Here is a 15531-nt window from a genome sequence, read left to right as displayed (position 1 = left end):
AAAGAGTATGTTGATCACATGGCATTTGGGAGAAAAGGAGCAAGTTGTGAGTGATTCTGGCTTTCCCACCGTCTGCTTCGTTGTGCCTCTCAGTATCTTAGAGATGTTACTTTTGAGTTTGTTTCTAGACTAAAATATCAGATAATTTTATATGTTTCAGGAATGATAGTCACTGTGCTTTTTTAGCTTTGCTACCCACCAGGTTGGTTAGGCTGTCTGTCATACTTTGCTACTAACTTTTCTTTGTTTGGCCCCATAAAGTTTGAACATGTGTGGATCTGAAATGCTCTGACATCAGATGTTGCCATTTTGGCTTAAGAATGTTTAGCTCATGAAATCTTTGTAAATATTTCTGAAATATGAAAACCTCACAAATCTTTAACACTCGGTCCCAAGCATTTTGGATAAAAGAGGTACTATCCCTATCTTGCCTGCCAGTTACTGCCTTCTGGCCACTTGTCTCAGGAGAGCAGAGTCCTTGTATAGTTCAAGCCAGCAGGCCAAAGACAGGCAACCCTTTTCTCTCTGGCTCAGAAGGGTGGCCCTCAGTGGTGCTGCAGAGAGAGCATTACTCTAGAACTCCCCAGGTCTCAATCTAGACACGTCATTAGTCACTTCTCAGAAGGTGAAGGTAAAGAGAGAAGGTGATTTCCACTTGTCTTTTTTTTAAATTTATTTTATTATTTCTTTTAAGATTATATTTGGTTACATCATTTCCTCATTCCCTTTCCTTCCTCCAAATTCTCCCATATATCTTTTCTTGATCTCTTTCAAATTCATGGTTGTTGTATGCATATGTGGATATGAATATACATGTATATTCCTGATTATACCCGCTCAGTCTGTACAATGTTACCTGTTTGTGTGTTTTCAGGCTTACCCTTTAGCACTGCATAACCAGTTGCTGTGCTTTTCCCTGTGGAAGATCATTTATCCCACTCGCAGTGTTCTTTAGTCATGTGCAATTCTTTGTGTAGGATTGAGGCTTTGTGGTTTTCCCCCCATCCACTTTGTCATGTCTACGGTTGTTGTCTGTGCTTAGCTCATGTTTAGGTAATCATGTTGGTGAGACTGTTTGAGTGTAATTTCTAGGAGACTGTCTCACAACAAACTCCTTCGGTTCTCTGGATATTGCAATCTTTCTGCCCCTTCTCTACAATGTTCCTTTAGTCTTAGGTGTGGGAGTTGTTTCCAATGGGACTGGGACCCACAACTGCATTTTGATTGGCTGTGGTTTTCCATAATAGTAGCCATCTGTTGGAAAGCTAAACACAAAAAAACCAAAGAACCAAAAATGATCTTTATTATGTATCACCTCTATGGGAAACAATATTTTTGGTATTTATGAATATTTCTGTTCTTTGGAATAATCTTAGATTTTAAAAAAAGTGTCCAATAGCTTTCATGATTTTTAAACAGATATTCCAAAAACTTAAAGGTAGTAAGTTTAGTTCCCTCACCTATTTTTGGTCTGTTTTTACTGAAGAATTGTGACTTGAAAGATTTGAACCTTTATGAGGATTCATGTTCACAGAGAAGTCAATTGGTGGTTTAGTGTAGCTGTTAAAGACACATAAGAAAAACAAGCAGTGTACCATGAAATACTGTTAGAAGGAAACTTTTCTTTTGCATTGATACATGATTTCCCAAATACATGGTATTCTGACCCTTCACCTCTGCAGCATTATCTCTGAGGAGCCAAATCTTTTTTTTTCTTTTTTTCTTTTTTATTGAGAAAAGGAAAAGAAAAAAAAGTTTCCGCCTCCTGCCAGCCTCCCATTTCCCTCCCCCTCCTCCCACCCTTCTCCCCTCCCCCCACTCCTTTCCCCCTCCCCCCCACTCCTCTCCCCCTCCCTCTCCAATCCAAAGAGCAGTCACGGTTCCCTGCCCTGTGGAAAGTCCAAGGTCCTCCCCCCTCCGTCCATGTCTAGGAAGGTGAACATCCAAACTGGCTAGGCTCCCACCAAGCCGGAACATGAAGTAGGATCCAAACCCCATGCCATTGTCCTTGGCTTCTCTTCAGCCCTCATTGTTCACCATGATCAGAGAGTCCGAAGCATGGGATAAAACCAAATCTTTTTTTTTTTTTTTATTGAAAAGATTGTATACTTTCCTATTGGTTGTAGTTGGAGTTTTTTTTACTTAGAACATGTCTATATTGACTTATAGATATAACATTATCTTGCAATTATGATTTAAAAATGAAGTGACCCCCCCATACTACAGAGGTGATCAGAAAAGCTGTTTTCACCTTTGTATTTTTATAGTTTCTATACAAACCTAATTATGTCAAGGTAAGAATCATTTCATATAATACTTAATTTTTTTTTGATTTTTTTTTTAAACTAACGAACCAGACCAAAAGTACTGGTTTGCTTTGAAGACTTCCTTTAGTTGTAGCTTTGTTTTCATAAGCACTTGGGGAACGCTATGTTTTATTTTCCAAAGTGCTGACTTTTACATTTGTTCCTTGAAAGAATTCCACCCTTACTGTCCCTTTCTCCCTGTTCTGTGTCTGGTACTTAGGCTGATCAGGCCAACATTCGTAATGATGAAAAAAAGGCTGCTGATTAGAGAAGAAAAGTCAAGCAGGTTTAAAACTCATTTTCTTTGGAAAAGTGTATTGAGGGCAGCTTGCAGCTGGTAAGATTTTCATATTAGGTAGTAGTTCTAAAGTTAACAGTAGCATCAGGCCTTTAAATCTTTTCTTTTTTGTATTTCTGGAGGAGGGCAATGGGAGTGCCTTGCTGAGGCCTTCCTTGTGCTCATCAACATAGCAGCCTCAGCTGCCCCCTTGGATCCCCTGCCAGGGCTGCTATCATCTTCTGATCAAATATTAATGTGTGATCCTCTCCTTGCTCACTAATCCAAAGCCAATTAATATTATCTGTCAATTATTTACAGATCCTGAGGTGCAGAGGCAATTCCCAGAGGACTACAGTGACCAGGTTTGGAATGCGTAATTAATTTTTTACATGACAAAATTTATTTCAGAGTTGTTCAACATATTATTACTGTTCTCTTTACTGAAAGAGATAAATGAAATTTAGAAAGGAATAGAAGTGGTAATTAGGAACCAAAGACAAAATATAAAGCACAGTGAAGTAGGATTGAAAATATTAATGCTAAATTTGGAGTGTTTCCTCCAGAGGGCTATGCACAACAACTAAGCAAGAGATTCCACTTTAGGTGCGTCATTGCTGTGGGTCAATAGGAAATTCTTTCTGAGATGCCTGTGAACTGAAGATTTTTTTTTTTTAAATATACTTTTTAAGGAGTCAAGCAGTCTGACCAAAAAGGGAAGGAGCCTTATAACATTATCATGGAATTTGCAGTGCAGGTGACGCTACTGTTGTCACCTTGGAGTAAAGCAGGTACTTTCAGGGAGGAGTGCTAAGACTGCTTGGGTAGTCCCATCATCTTTCAAATTTCCAGCACTCCAGGAACAATGGCGCAACATTGTTGAAGTTCTCATGTCAGTCTACTCTATAGTTGGTTCCAGGCTATATGTTGAGGCTCCATTTTCTACCCCAAGGAATACTGAAGATACTTTGTAGCTTTATTTGACTCATTACATTTTTAGTTTAAGTTTTTAGTTTGCATAGTTTTTAAATAATAAAAAAACATCTTTATAACAATGGTATTACTCTTTATCTTTGACAACTTTATCAAACCTTTCACACATGGAATAGTGTGCACAAAGCATGTTCCTGATGCATTCATTCAGAGTTTTTTGTTACAAGTCCTTGAGTAAGGGTAAATATAATGAAAAGAAACATGCAGGGCAGTGGTAGCATCTTTGTATTGTGGCCTGTCATAGAGTTAGGAGTCTAATATGTCCTTTTGAAACAGGGGTGACAGTGTGTCCAGCAATACAAAATAAGCAGCGTAATGACATGCTTTGTAACAAGGTGATAGGATATAAGAATCTTGAACAGTTGTTCTGGTTTGCTTTGTGTTGACTTCAAGATTAAAATAAGATTTAAAAATAAATTAAAATCTTACCTTACTTATCATTTTCATTTATTAGTTGAGTTAATTTTTATCATGTTTTAAGTTGCTATGAGATTTAGTCCTTTCAATTAAACAATATAATCCGAAGATTATATGATTTTAAGAAAATTACTGAACTTTTTTTTTTTTTTTTTGGATTTTTCGAGACAGGGTTTTTCCATAGCTTTTGGTTCCTGTCCTGGAACTAGCTCCTGTAGACCCGGCTGGCCTCAAACTCACAGAGATCCGCCTGCCTCTGCCTCCCGAGTGCTGGGATTAAAGGCCACCACCGCCCGGCTCTGAACATATTTCTTAAGTAATATCTATAGGATGAAAAACTGTTGCTCATAATTTACTGATGGTCATAGCTCTTAAATCTTTTTAAGTAGATAAATAACCTTTGTGATCTGCTGACCTGAATAATCTAGAGAGGTACAGTTCTTTAGGAGAAAACTTAGAACAGCATGGTTACCATCTGGGTCTAGACCTTTAAACAGAGGTCTCTACTAACGCCAAAACAGAGACATGAGTTTTATAGTACATAACTTTAGAAACTGCATAAATAAGAAGTTTGTAATAAAGCTCTAGAAAGTAGAGCTAAGGCAAAAATAAAATTTAAGAAGCATAAAGAAGCATAAAGAAAATATAAACCATTCTGGTATTTTACTACTCAGAAGAAACTGCTGGAACAATCTGGAGTTTTAGTATCTGTGTTCTTTTCTTCCCAGTACATGTGTTTGAGGAGGATGTGTGTACATGTATATGTGTATCCACAGAAAAATCTAGACAGTTTTATGCACTCTCATTGCATGTGGAGTCCAGTTGTTTAATGTGATGTTAACTGTGTAGTGAATTTAGTCTTTTGCTTTTGTCAGTAAATGGCCTTACATACATTTTCTCTGTCAAAGTTGGAATGATTAAAATTATAGTAGGTAGTTATGAAATAGCAGCTGTAGTTATTGTAAAGTTGTTCACAGGATAGAGGTATTTGTTTCTTTGTTTGGAGGAGTGACACAGTGCTGAAATTTGAGAACCAGACTTTGGGCTCAAGGCAAACCTATCAGAATGTATACAATACAGTCTTATTTAGCATCTCCTCAAACTTAAGATATATTTCTTGATCCCAAACAACTCAGGAAATGAGACATGAAAGATCTACTTGATTTTTGAAGATATTTTTCCAACTTCCAAAAATGTACTTGAGAATCATATCTTCTATGAAAGAGAATGAAAAATGCTTATTTCTTAATTGCTGTTTAAAATCATTTTTATTCTGATTTCATAGGCTTTTTTCACATTGTCGTTTGTTTGAATAAACCAGATTATCTGTCTCTTCCAGATATGTATTTCCTGTATACCATTATAAGAGATTCTTAGGAATATTTCTATTTTGTGTAAGCATTAAGTATAGTATTTTAAATATTAAAACATTTATGATGTGGTCCTTAAGGAATGTTTAAGATAATTTGCCACCCAATATAACACTTATCACTGTGTGGGTGTGAACACACCGTTCTGTCCCCCATACCCTCTCCGTTCGATTTTCACTCCTCGTTCACCTAAACTGCCAGAGCTTGTTTTTACATATAGTGTATTTCCCATGTACCGCACACTTGATCAGAGACACTGGCTGATGCTAGATGTTTTATTCTGTGTGTTCTTTGTACCTTACAGTAAAAGAATCTGTCACAAATTATTGTGCCTCACTGCTTTAGAAACTGAGAAAAAAGGGAGGTTAGATTGACATCTGTGGCTGAATAATGATGACCAGCCTTTTGGCTCTCCTTGAGCCACAAAGCTAGCACTGCCTTTAGAGTGGAAAAAGAAGTAAGAAGAAAGGAGAGGATAAAAGAGAGTTACAAATCTGTGCTCTCAGACATGTATTACTGTTGGGCCAGTTGTCTGCATGGTATGATAATCCATTTTGATCTTCTCTGTCTTAATTGTCTGCTAAAGACAAACGGGCAGTAAAAGTTCATCAGTTTCATCTTTTTGCTTCTCGTTTAGAAGCGGAATAAATGATCCATCACTACAGAGGAAGCCTTTCTTTCTGTCACGGAAGTAATGCAGACCCAACACATTTTATTAAAATGTTTCCCCTCATTATTTCAGTCCTCTCAGCTCTGATAGATCTTACTGTTTCATAAAAAATGTAATCTGAAATGTAAATAAGGGTCTTGATACAGAAAGAAGAAGTAATGAGCAGCCTGAGCCACATTTTAGAGCTCTTGGTTGTAATTACTGACAGAGTGGTTTCTCTGTGCCCTATTTTCCCTCCTTAAGTTGTCTGTGACACAGTCAGACCACAGTGACATCTATGGTTTAAACCATTAAGTCAGTGTAGCACTCAATAGTTCATCAAAATTTAGTGAGCCTGGAAGTGTAGGCTTTGTTAATTCCTGGAAGATGCACAGTACTTTTTTAAAAAGCAAAATAAGCAACAAAACAGGAAAAGCAAGGGCTTTTCAGAGTTCACATTGCTTACTTATCTGCTTTTGTTTAAAGCTTAACCAGTTTAAATACTAAAACACCAGCAGTGGTAGGGTTCTGACTTGAAAGGATCTTGTACTTCTGGAAAAAATAATCTTCTAACAGCTTATGTATGAGATGAAAAAGAAATTCTTTGTCTCATAGATATATAATATAATCAGCATTTTTTCAATAGTTAAAGGTTATAAAATTGAAGGTAGATTTTGAATTACTTTGGGTTATGGGAAAAACCTATTCTTTTGAGCTTCCAACAATAAGCAGTAGAAAATTCCTGTTACAGGCGGAAGCACAGTAGTAATGCAGTCCTCTCATTCTCAAAGATAGCATGCTATTCTGACACTGGAAATGAGAAATAAACATGACTGTCTTTGACTCACAAATAAAACCATAGTTCTGTAGTCAGCTCGGTGTACTTATGTCATTTTGTTTACTCTGTTTATTCATAATTATGGGAATAATTTGTAAAACTTTGTTAGTACCATTTTAATGAATACTAATTGAATTAAGGGAAAATGATGGTTAAACTTATATGTTTTTAAATGATACTACTCCCACCAAAAGCCAATTATTGGTTTTAAAACAATAGGTATATTTCAGATTAATAATTGGTAGTAATTATGATTATGGCATAGAATAGTATGAAATAAAGGCATAGTAACCTATCAGATACTTCCTTAAATAGCATTGTACTGTATCAAGTGAAACAGGTTTTATACATGATTTTAAAGCATGCTGGTCATAATGTAATTAATTCTTACATTAAAACATATAGAATTATTAATTGTACTTTTTATAGCTTATTTGTTCTAAGAGTGGCTGTTAGAGTTGAGGGTACTAGAAGTTATTTCTTCAAATGCTCATGTATATTTTGATAAAATAGTGTCTTAGTGCCCTGGAAAGAGGATCTGTGTACCCCCATATACAGAGATTGCTATTAGAATCACAGGTCATTTTTTCTTTCCACTGGCACTGAAACACAGGTTATAATGGATCCAACAATTTTTATGCATTTATAGAAACTATAAAAATTTTATGGAAATCTCTATATAGAAACTAACAGTATTTCTTGTACAAGTGTATGTAAGCCATGTAGAAACATGGTACATTTGGAAAAATAAAAAAGTGCTCTTTTGTGGTTTCACATGGCCTATGCGATTTTAGAATTTCACCATAGTCATTTAAGCAAAATAAAAAAAATAAACATCAGCTTGATACTAAAAACGAATGCAAATATGTTGCATACTCTGGGCTAATTGTGATGGAAATAATCTTCTTTGGGTAGTATGTAATTGTTTGAATATGGGTTTTCGTGCTTGTATTGCAGATATGCTCTGAAGAGACATTTTCTAAGTTTCTTGTTATTCACAGATAACTTTGGTAAATTGATTAAAAGATTCTGATTAGAGAGACAGTAGAGATTATAAGTGGACTTTGGTTGTATTAGGTAGTGGTGTCTCATTCCTTTAATCCCAACACTCAGGAGGCAGAGCAGGCAGATCTCTGTGAATTTGAGACCAACCTGGTCTACAGAGCTAGTTCCAAAACAGCTAGGACTACACAAAGAAACCCTGCCTCAAAAAACTAACAAATAAACAAATAATGAACTAATGAGCATTGAGCCTATAATTCGGGTTCTTAGAGAAGCTAAATAAGAAGGTGAACCCAAAGAAAAACATATAGGCATCCTCCTGAATATTAACCTGCATCAGGCGATGAAAAGAGACAGAGACAGAGACCCACATTGGAGCACCGGACTGAAATCTCAAGGTCCAAATCAGGAGCAGAAGGAGAGAGAGCACGAGCAAGGAACTCAGGACCGCGAGGGGTGCACCCACACACTGAGACAATGGGGATGTTCTATCGGGAACTCACCAAGGCCAGCTGGCCTGGGTCTGAAAAAACCTGGGTTAAAACAGGTCTCGCTGAACATAGCGGACAATGAGGACTACTGAGACCCCAAGAACAATGGCAATGGGTTTTTGATCCTACTGCACTTATTGGTTTTGTGGGAGCCTAGGCAGTTTGGATGCTCACCTCACTAGACCTGGATGGAGGTGGGTGGTCCTTGGACTTCCCACAGGGCAGAGAACCCTGATTGCTCTTTGGGCTGACGAGGGAGGGGGAGTTGATTGGGGGAGGGGGAGGGAAAGAGGAGGTGACAGTGGAGAAGAGACAGAAATCTTAAATAAATAAATAAAAAAAACAAACAAACAAAAGTCCATTTTGTGTTGTCCAAATGTTCTCTATAACGTGGTCAGATTCCTAGTAGTCATATCCCCAAGGAAGGATGAGTCTTCCCCATCTGCATCAGTGCCAGAAAAGCCTTCAGCTGAGAAAAGCCATTAGATGGTCTGAATGGGGTGGAGTTGGGTGGGACTAGCTCTCTCACACCCATGCTGCTTCAGGACCATGGTTATCTGCATGTACTTCAATGGTAATGTAGGTCGCAGACATCAGCCTTGGCCCTTGGCAGTATCTGCTGGACCACTGACCCACTCATGACTCAGTGGCTGCATGGATCACGAGCCTTAACATGGTCTCAAGTGGTGGTTACACAGGCCACTCACTTAAGCATGGCTCCCTGAGGCAGCAAAGCAGAGGCACAACAGAGGTATCACTGAGGCATCAATAGAGGCACAGACTATATATGGGATCACAAGCTTCATTGTGGCCTGGGGCAGCAGCTTGGATCACCTACACCAACATGGCCTCTGGTGGTATTGCAGGCCATGGTGGTTCCTTGAGGCCCAGTCCAGAAAAGAACCCATCATCATCTCTGGCTTCCTTTGTTACCCAGAGCCAGGGGAGTCCCAAGACCTCATCGCAGGTTAGGGGGCTGAATCCGTACCTGCTTAAGCTCCAGGCTGTTGTACATTATTCTGCCATCCCTACTGGGTTGACAATGACAGCTTGTAGACCTCAGTCCACTCTCTTACCTGTCACCTTTCTCACATCTTCGGTCCTATTTTTATCCCTAGCCCATACACTGCTCCCTTCTTCTATCTTTCCCACCTCTCCATCACATATTTGTTCCTTTAGTGTCTCTGGCTGGCCTGGGCTGCCTTGCTTCATTCTCTTGATGTGGCCCAATGTATGAAGAGTTTCATGTTACTTTCTTTCAAATGTTGATAAACTAGAGACTGAGCATTCTGTTGTAGAATTTATTAATGTATTGTATTTGATCTCTTCCTGTTATCAGGCAGGAATCATAAAGAGTGTACCTCATCAATTACAGTCATAAGTAGAGGTCCAGATTGGGACTTAGACTTGGGGTTTGTGACTTACACAGAGAAAAAGGAATTGGGACATGAGAAATAACCCCATTTCTCTTGAAATTTTGGAGCTGTCTTGCGTTTGAAGTACTTCTCCAGACTGGATTATGCTCCAGACCACTGCTGTAGTCGATTCAGATTTGGTTTATTTTGAATTGTGAGTTGCATGTAATTTTGGAAACTTTTTTAAAAATCAGCATACACAGTATGACTTTTAATTATGACATTATAAAACAAAATTAATTCTTGGTGATCCTCCCTCCTGTATCCATGCTCCCCCCCCCCCCCATGTTCTCCTTTCCCTCCATGGCCTCCTTTTCACTTTTGACATTTTTTTTGTTTGTCTATCTTTGGGACAGGATCTCACTGGTTGATTTACACTTAATGGACTCAAACAATCTACACATCTGCTTTCCTTGCAGGCAGGAATAGCAAGCTCTCTATGGCACTAGATACCACAGGATAGATCATATGGATTCATTTACATTTCATTCAAAGGCTGAATCATGACGGTGAAGATTACACTCTACATCCTAGTCTTAACAATAAAGACTATACTTTCTGCCTTTACCTCTTTATCACTATTTTTGATGGTTAAAAACAGTCTAGGAGAGAGACTAAGTTTGATTTGTACAGAAAGTGATTAGTAAGTTTGCACACCAAGGGCCAGACACCATGCCAGGAAGGTAAGAAGAAAAGAGATTACAACTGCGGTCAGTAGTAGGCTATAGAAGTAACTTAGGTTCAAAGTGTGTTGATATTTATTGAATGTGGCTTGGCTAGAAAATCTGATGTTGGGAATGATGAGTGATGATGCCACCATATAGTTACATCCCTGCCAAGAAGGATAGTCATCAAGAGTAGTTCAGAGAAGCTCAAGTGGGAAATGTTAGAGAGCTGCCCTAAAGAAATACTTTCTTTTAGACCCATGTTACATATGTGCTTTCTAAGATTGGCTGTTGGTGTATGGGGTTTTAAACTAATTGCCCTAGTTACTTTTCATGTATATTTGGTATTCTGGAAGTATGGGTAGAATTATAATTTTTGTATGCAGAAATATAAATTCTTAATCCCTTCAGCCTGATCACAGACTGAAGTAGACTGTAAGCCCAATAGCTCCAAAAGCCCCTTGCTGTAGATTTTTTTGGAGCAGAGTATCAGTACCCATGATTGCACTGAGTGTGAGTGACTGTTAGGGTATTGTATTACAGCTCTCTAAATGATGCTTTGGATTAAAGATGTATGAACATACCAAGAACAAGCATCTGCTGCTCTGTTTATGATCTGTTCATTTATTTTTGTTTCTAGAGACAGAGTTTTGCTGTGTAGCCCAGGTTCTCTTGGAAGTTGTGGTTCCCTGCCTCATGCTGGAATTATAGTCACGACACCATGTAATCCTTACTTACATATTGTTATTAGAAATGTACAATTTTTTGGTTTTATTCTTGCCCTCCTGCAAAGAAAAACCATTAAAATGGGGTTGGATAGATGGTGTGGGTGGTCCTTCTGTCTGTGTTTTGCTTTTATTGGTTAATGAATAAAGAACTGGCTTGGCCTATAGCATGGGAGGAGAAGGGTGGGGTCAGATGCCATGGAGCCATGGCCAGAGTCAGACATGCCGAAACTTTGCCAGTAAGCCACTGCCATGTGGCAACACACAGATTAATGGAGATGGGTTAAATTAATATGTAAGAGTTCGCCAATAACAAGCTAGAGCTAATGGGTCAAGCAGTGATTTAATTAACACAGTTTCTGTGTAATTATTTCCGGTCTAAGCTAGCCGGGTGGCCAGGAATTAACAAGTGGCCCAGCCCCTTCCATCAACAGATAGATGGCTTGATGATTAAAAGCACTGGCTGTTCTTTCAGAGGACTCAAGTTCAATACCCAGCATACATATAGCAGTTCACAGCCATCTGTAACTCTAATCCTATCCTCTGTAAGTACCAGGCACCCACATGGTGCACAGGTATTCATGCAGGCAAAGCATCCAAACACATAAAAATAATAAAAATAAAATAAACATTTAAAAATTCAAGTGTCTGAGGGTACCAGTAGATGGGTGGTCTTATTTTTAGCAAGTTACCCAATAAGATTATCAGTGAACTAGGTCTAGTTTTTGATGACTTTTAAATATAAGAAATGTTTAATTACTTAAATTTGTTTTGCATATATGTGCCTGTGTGGGAAAGCTAGAAGGCAACTTGTGGGAGTCAGAGTTATTCTTCCACCATATGGGTTCTGTGGATGGAGCACAGGTGGCTGGCTTGACAGTATATATCTCTATTGGCTGCAACAATTCAATGACCCAGCTTTTGAGAGTTGTAATCTGTTTTGCTTTAGTTGAATGCTATTGGTTTTTATTTCTCTTTATGTAGGCACCTGTAAGTCTGCATTAAGTCTTCTTCGTTTTCATCCCAAACTGCTCTCTAGTCTGTCCAAGTTGTCTATTTTCTTTTGCATTTATATGCTCAGCATATCTCATGTGTATTCTTTCTAATGGCCAGCAACCCAGTGACCCCAAAGTCTTATCTTCTACAAGAACGGTTCTCAACCTAGAGGTCGTGACCCCTTTCACAGGGGTTGCCTATGACCATCAGAAATAACAGATATTTACATTGATTCATAACAATAGCAGAATTACAGTTATGAAGTAGCAACAAAAATAATATTGTGATGGGGAAGTCACTATAATATGAAGAACTCTATTAAAGGGCACATCGTCAGGAAAGTTGAGAACCACTGGTTCATAAAATGGCTAGATATAGTGTTCTAAAGTCTACATCAGATCACACCGCTCCTGTGTGTAAAATTCTCCATTATCATTTTCTCCCTACTATTTGTTTGTCTGAGTCACCGGCTTAGTGTGTAGCCCAGATTGGCCTTGAACTTTGAGTTCTGGGATTGCAAAGCATATGCTTCAATGCTCATATTCTGTAGTTGGATCTCTTGGTGGTTGCTGATACTTTCAGGAGGTATTTCTAAACTTGAAGATTAGTCAAGTATTTGGCCTTGATTTGACCTTGTCTCCTATTATTATCTCTAATAATACGTAGATGTATACTTTTTTCAATTTTTATTGAGCTCCACATTTGTCTCTGCTCCCCTCCCTGCCTCTCCTCTCCCTCCTTCAACCCTCTCCCAAGGTCCCCATGCTCCCAATTTACTCAGGAGATCTTCTCTTTTTCTACTTCCCATGTAAGTCACTCTTAGTGTCCTCATTGTTGTCTAAGTTCTCTAGGATTATGGTTTGTAGGGTTTTCTTTGCTTTATGTTTAAAAACCACCTATAAGTGAGTACATGTGATAATTATCTTTTTGTGTCTGGGTTGCCTCACTCAAAATAATGTTTTCTAGCTCCATCCATTTTCCTGCAAAATTCAGTGTCGTTATTTTTTCCTGCTGTGTAGTACTCCATTGTGTAAATGTACCACATTTTCCTTATCCATTCTTTGGTCGAGGGGCATTTAGGTTGTTTCCAGGTTCTTCCTATGACAAACAAAGCTGCTATGAACATAGTTGAGCACATGTCCTTGTGGCACGATTGAGCATCCTTTGGATATATACCCAAAGTAGTATTACTGGGTCTTGAGGAAGGTTTCCTAATTTTCTGAGAGATTGCCACACTGATAACCAAAGGAGTTGTACCAGCTTGCATTCCCACCAGCAATGCAGAAGTGTTCCCTTTTCCCCACAGCCCCTCTAGCATAAGTTGTCATCAGTGTTTTTGATCTTGGCCATTCTTACAGGTGTAAGATGGAATCTCAGGGTTGTTTTGATTTGCATTACTCTGATGACTAAGGATATTGAACATTTCCTTAAGTGTCTTTCAGCCATATTAGATTCCTCTGTTGAAAGTTCTCTGTTTAAGTCTGTACTCCATTTTTTTTTTACTGTATTATTTGTCCTTTTGATGATTTTTTTTTTTTTAGTTCTTTGTATATTTTGGAGATCAGACTTCTGTCTGATGTGGGGTTAGTGAAGATCTTGTCCCATTCTGTAGGCTGTCATTTGTCTTGTTGACTGTGTCCTTTGCTTTACAGAAGCTTTTCAGTTTCAGGAGGTCCCATTTATTAATTGTTTCTCTGTCTGTGCTGCTGGGATTATATTTAGAGAGCGGTTCCCTGTGCCAATGCGTTCAAGTGTACTTCCCTCTTTCTCTTCTATAAGGTTCAGTGAGGCTGGCTTTATGTTGAGGTCTTTTATCCATTTGGACTTGAGTTTTGTGCATGGTGATAGATATGGGTCTATTTTCATTCTTCTACATGTTGATATCCAGTTATTTCAGCACCACTTGTTAAATATGCTTTCCTTTTTCCATTTGATATTTTTTTGCTTCCTTGTCAAAAATCAGGTGTTCAAAGATGTGTGGATTGATATCCGGGTCTTCTATTTAGTTCCATTGGTCCTCCTGTCTGTTCTTATGCCAATACCAGGCTGTTTTCAGTACTGTAGCTCGGTAGTAGAGTTTGAAGTCAGGGATTGTGATGCCTCTAGAAGTTCTCTTATTGTACAGGATTGTTTTGGCTATCCTGGGGTTTTTACTTTTCCATGTGAAGTTGAGTACCTTTTTATGTGAAGAATTTTGCTCGGATTTTGGTGGGCATTGTGTTGAATCTATAGATTGCTTTTGGTAAGATTGCCATTTTTATTATGTTACTTCTGCCTACCCAAGATCATGGGAGATCTGGTATCTTCTTCAATTTCTTTCTTCAAAGATTTAAAATTCTTGTCATACAAGTCTTCACTTGTTTGGTTAGTGTTACTCTTAAGATATTTCATGCTATTTGTAGCTATTGTGAAGGGTGTTGATTGACTGATTTCTTCCCCAGCGCTTTTATCATCTGTGTACAGGAGGGCTACTGATTTTTTTGAGTTAATCTTGTATCCTGCTACATTACTGAAAGTATTTATTATTTGTAGAAGTTCCTTGGTAGAATTTTTGGGATCACTTATGTAAACTATCATATCATCAGCAAACAGTGAGAGTTTGACTTCTTCTTTTCCAGTTTGTATCCCCTTGATCTCCTTTATATTTCTCATTGCCCTAGCTAGGACCTCAAGAACTATATTAAATTGATTGATGTATATTTTTACCACTTCCCAGCATTTTTTGCTCTTTGATAGCACTTCTGCCCAAACTGTTTTTATGGTTGGGATATTTTCTTCATTTTTGTTTTCTTACTCTTACACCAGAACACTTCTGCTCAGTTTGTTACATTGCATGAGCAACTTGCCCTGACTGAACTAATAAGTCAGACCTCAGCTTGGAGAACACTCGAAACATTTACTCCTTGCATTCTATTGTCTATGTGTCTGTCTCATTTGTCAGTCTACTTTTCTTTCTTTCTTTCTTTTCTTTTTTTTTCTTTCAGATTTCTGTCACTTCCCCGCCACGGCCTCCCATACCCCTCCCCCTCCCCCAATCAACTCCCCCTCTCTCATTAACAGCCAGAAGAGCAGACCAGGTTCCCTGCCCTGTGGGGAGTCCAAGGACCTCCCACCTCCTTCCAGGTCTAGTAAGGTGAACATCCAAACAGCCTAGGCTCCCACAAAGCCAGTTCCTGCAGTAGGATCAAAACCCAGTTCCATTGTTCTTGACTTCTCAGCAGTCCTCATTGTCTGCTATGTTCAGTGAGTCTGGTTTTATCCCATGCTTTTTCAGACCCAGTCCAGCTGGCCTTGGTGAGTTCCTGAAAGAACATCCCCATTGTCTCAGTGTGTGGGTGCACTCCTCATGGCCCTGAGTTCCTTGCTCGTGCTCTCTCTCCTTCTGCT

The 15531-nt window shown here is 38.6% G+C and overlaps 1 protein-coding gene across 12 annotated transcripts in view; it reads left to right on the top strand.

Annotated features, from left to right (window-relative positions):
• Dennd1a (DENN domain containing 1A) overlaps positions 1 to 15531 on the top strand; it is a 552823-nt gene that overhangs the window by 132823 nt on the left and 404469 nt on the right. For all 12 annotated transcript variants that reach the window (XM_050124870.1, XM_050124871.1, XM_050124877.1 and 9 more), the window contains one exon: positions 2905 to 2948. In XM_050124870.1, the coding sequence (XP_049980827.1) occupies positions 2905 to 2948 (44 nt within the window). The remainder of the gene's footprint in view (positions 1 to 2904; positions 2949 to 15531) is intronic.

Source organism: Alexandromys fortis, unplaced genomic scaffold (assembly GCF_014885135.2).
Source record: "Alexandromys fortis isolate MF-2015 unplaced genomic scaffold, M_Fortis_MF-2015_v1.1 scaffold_228, whole genome shotgun sequence".
NCBI classification, from domain to species: domain Eukaryota; kingdom Metazoa; phylum Chordata; class Mammalia; order Rodentia; family Cricetidae; genus Alexandromys; species Alexandromys fortis.
The sequence above is the reverse complement of the archived record's forward strand: the minus strand, read 5'-3'. Positions and strand labels throughout refer to the sequence as shown.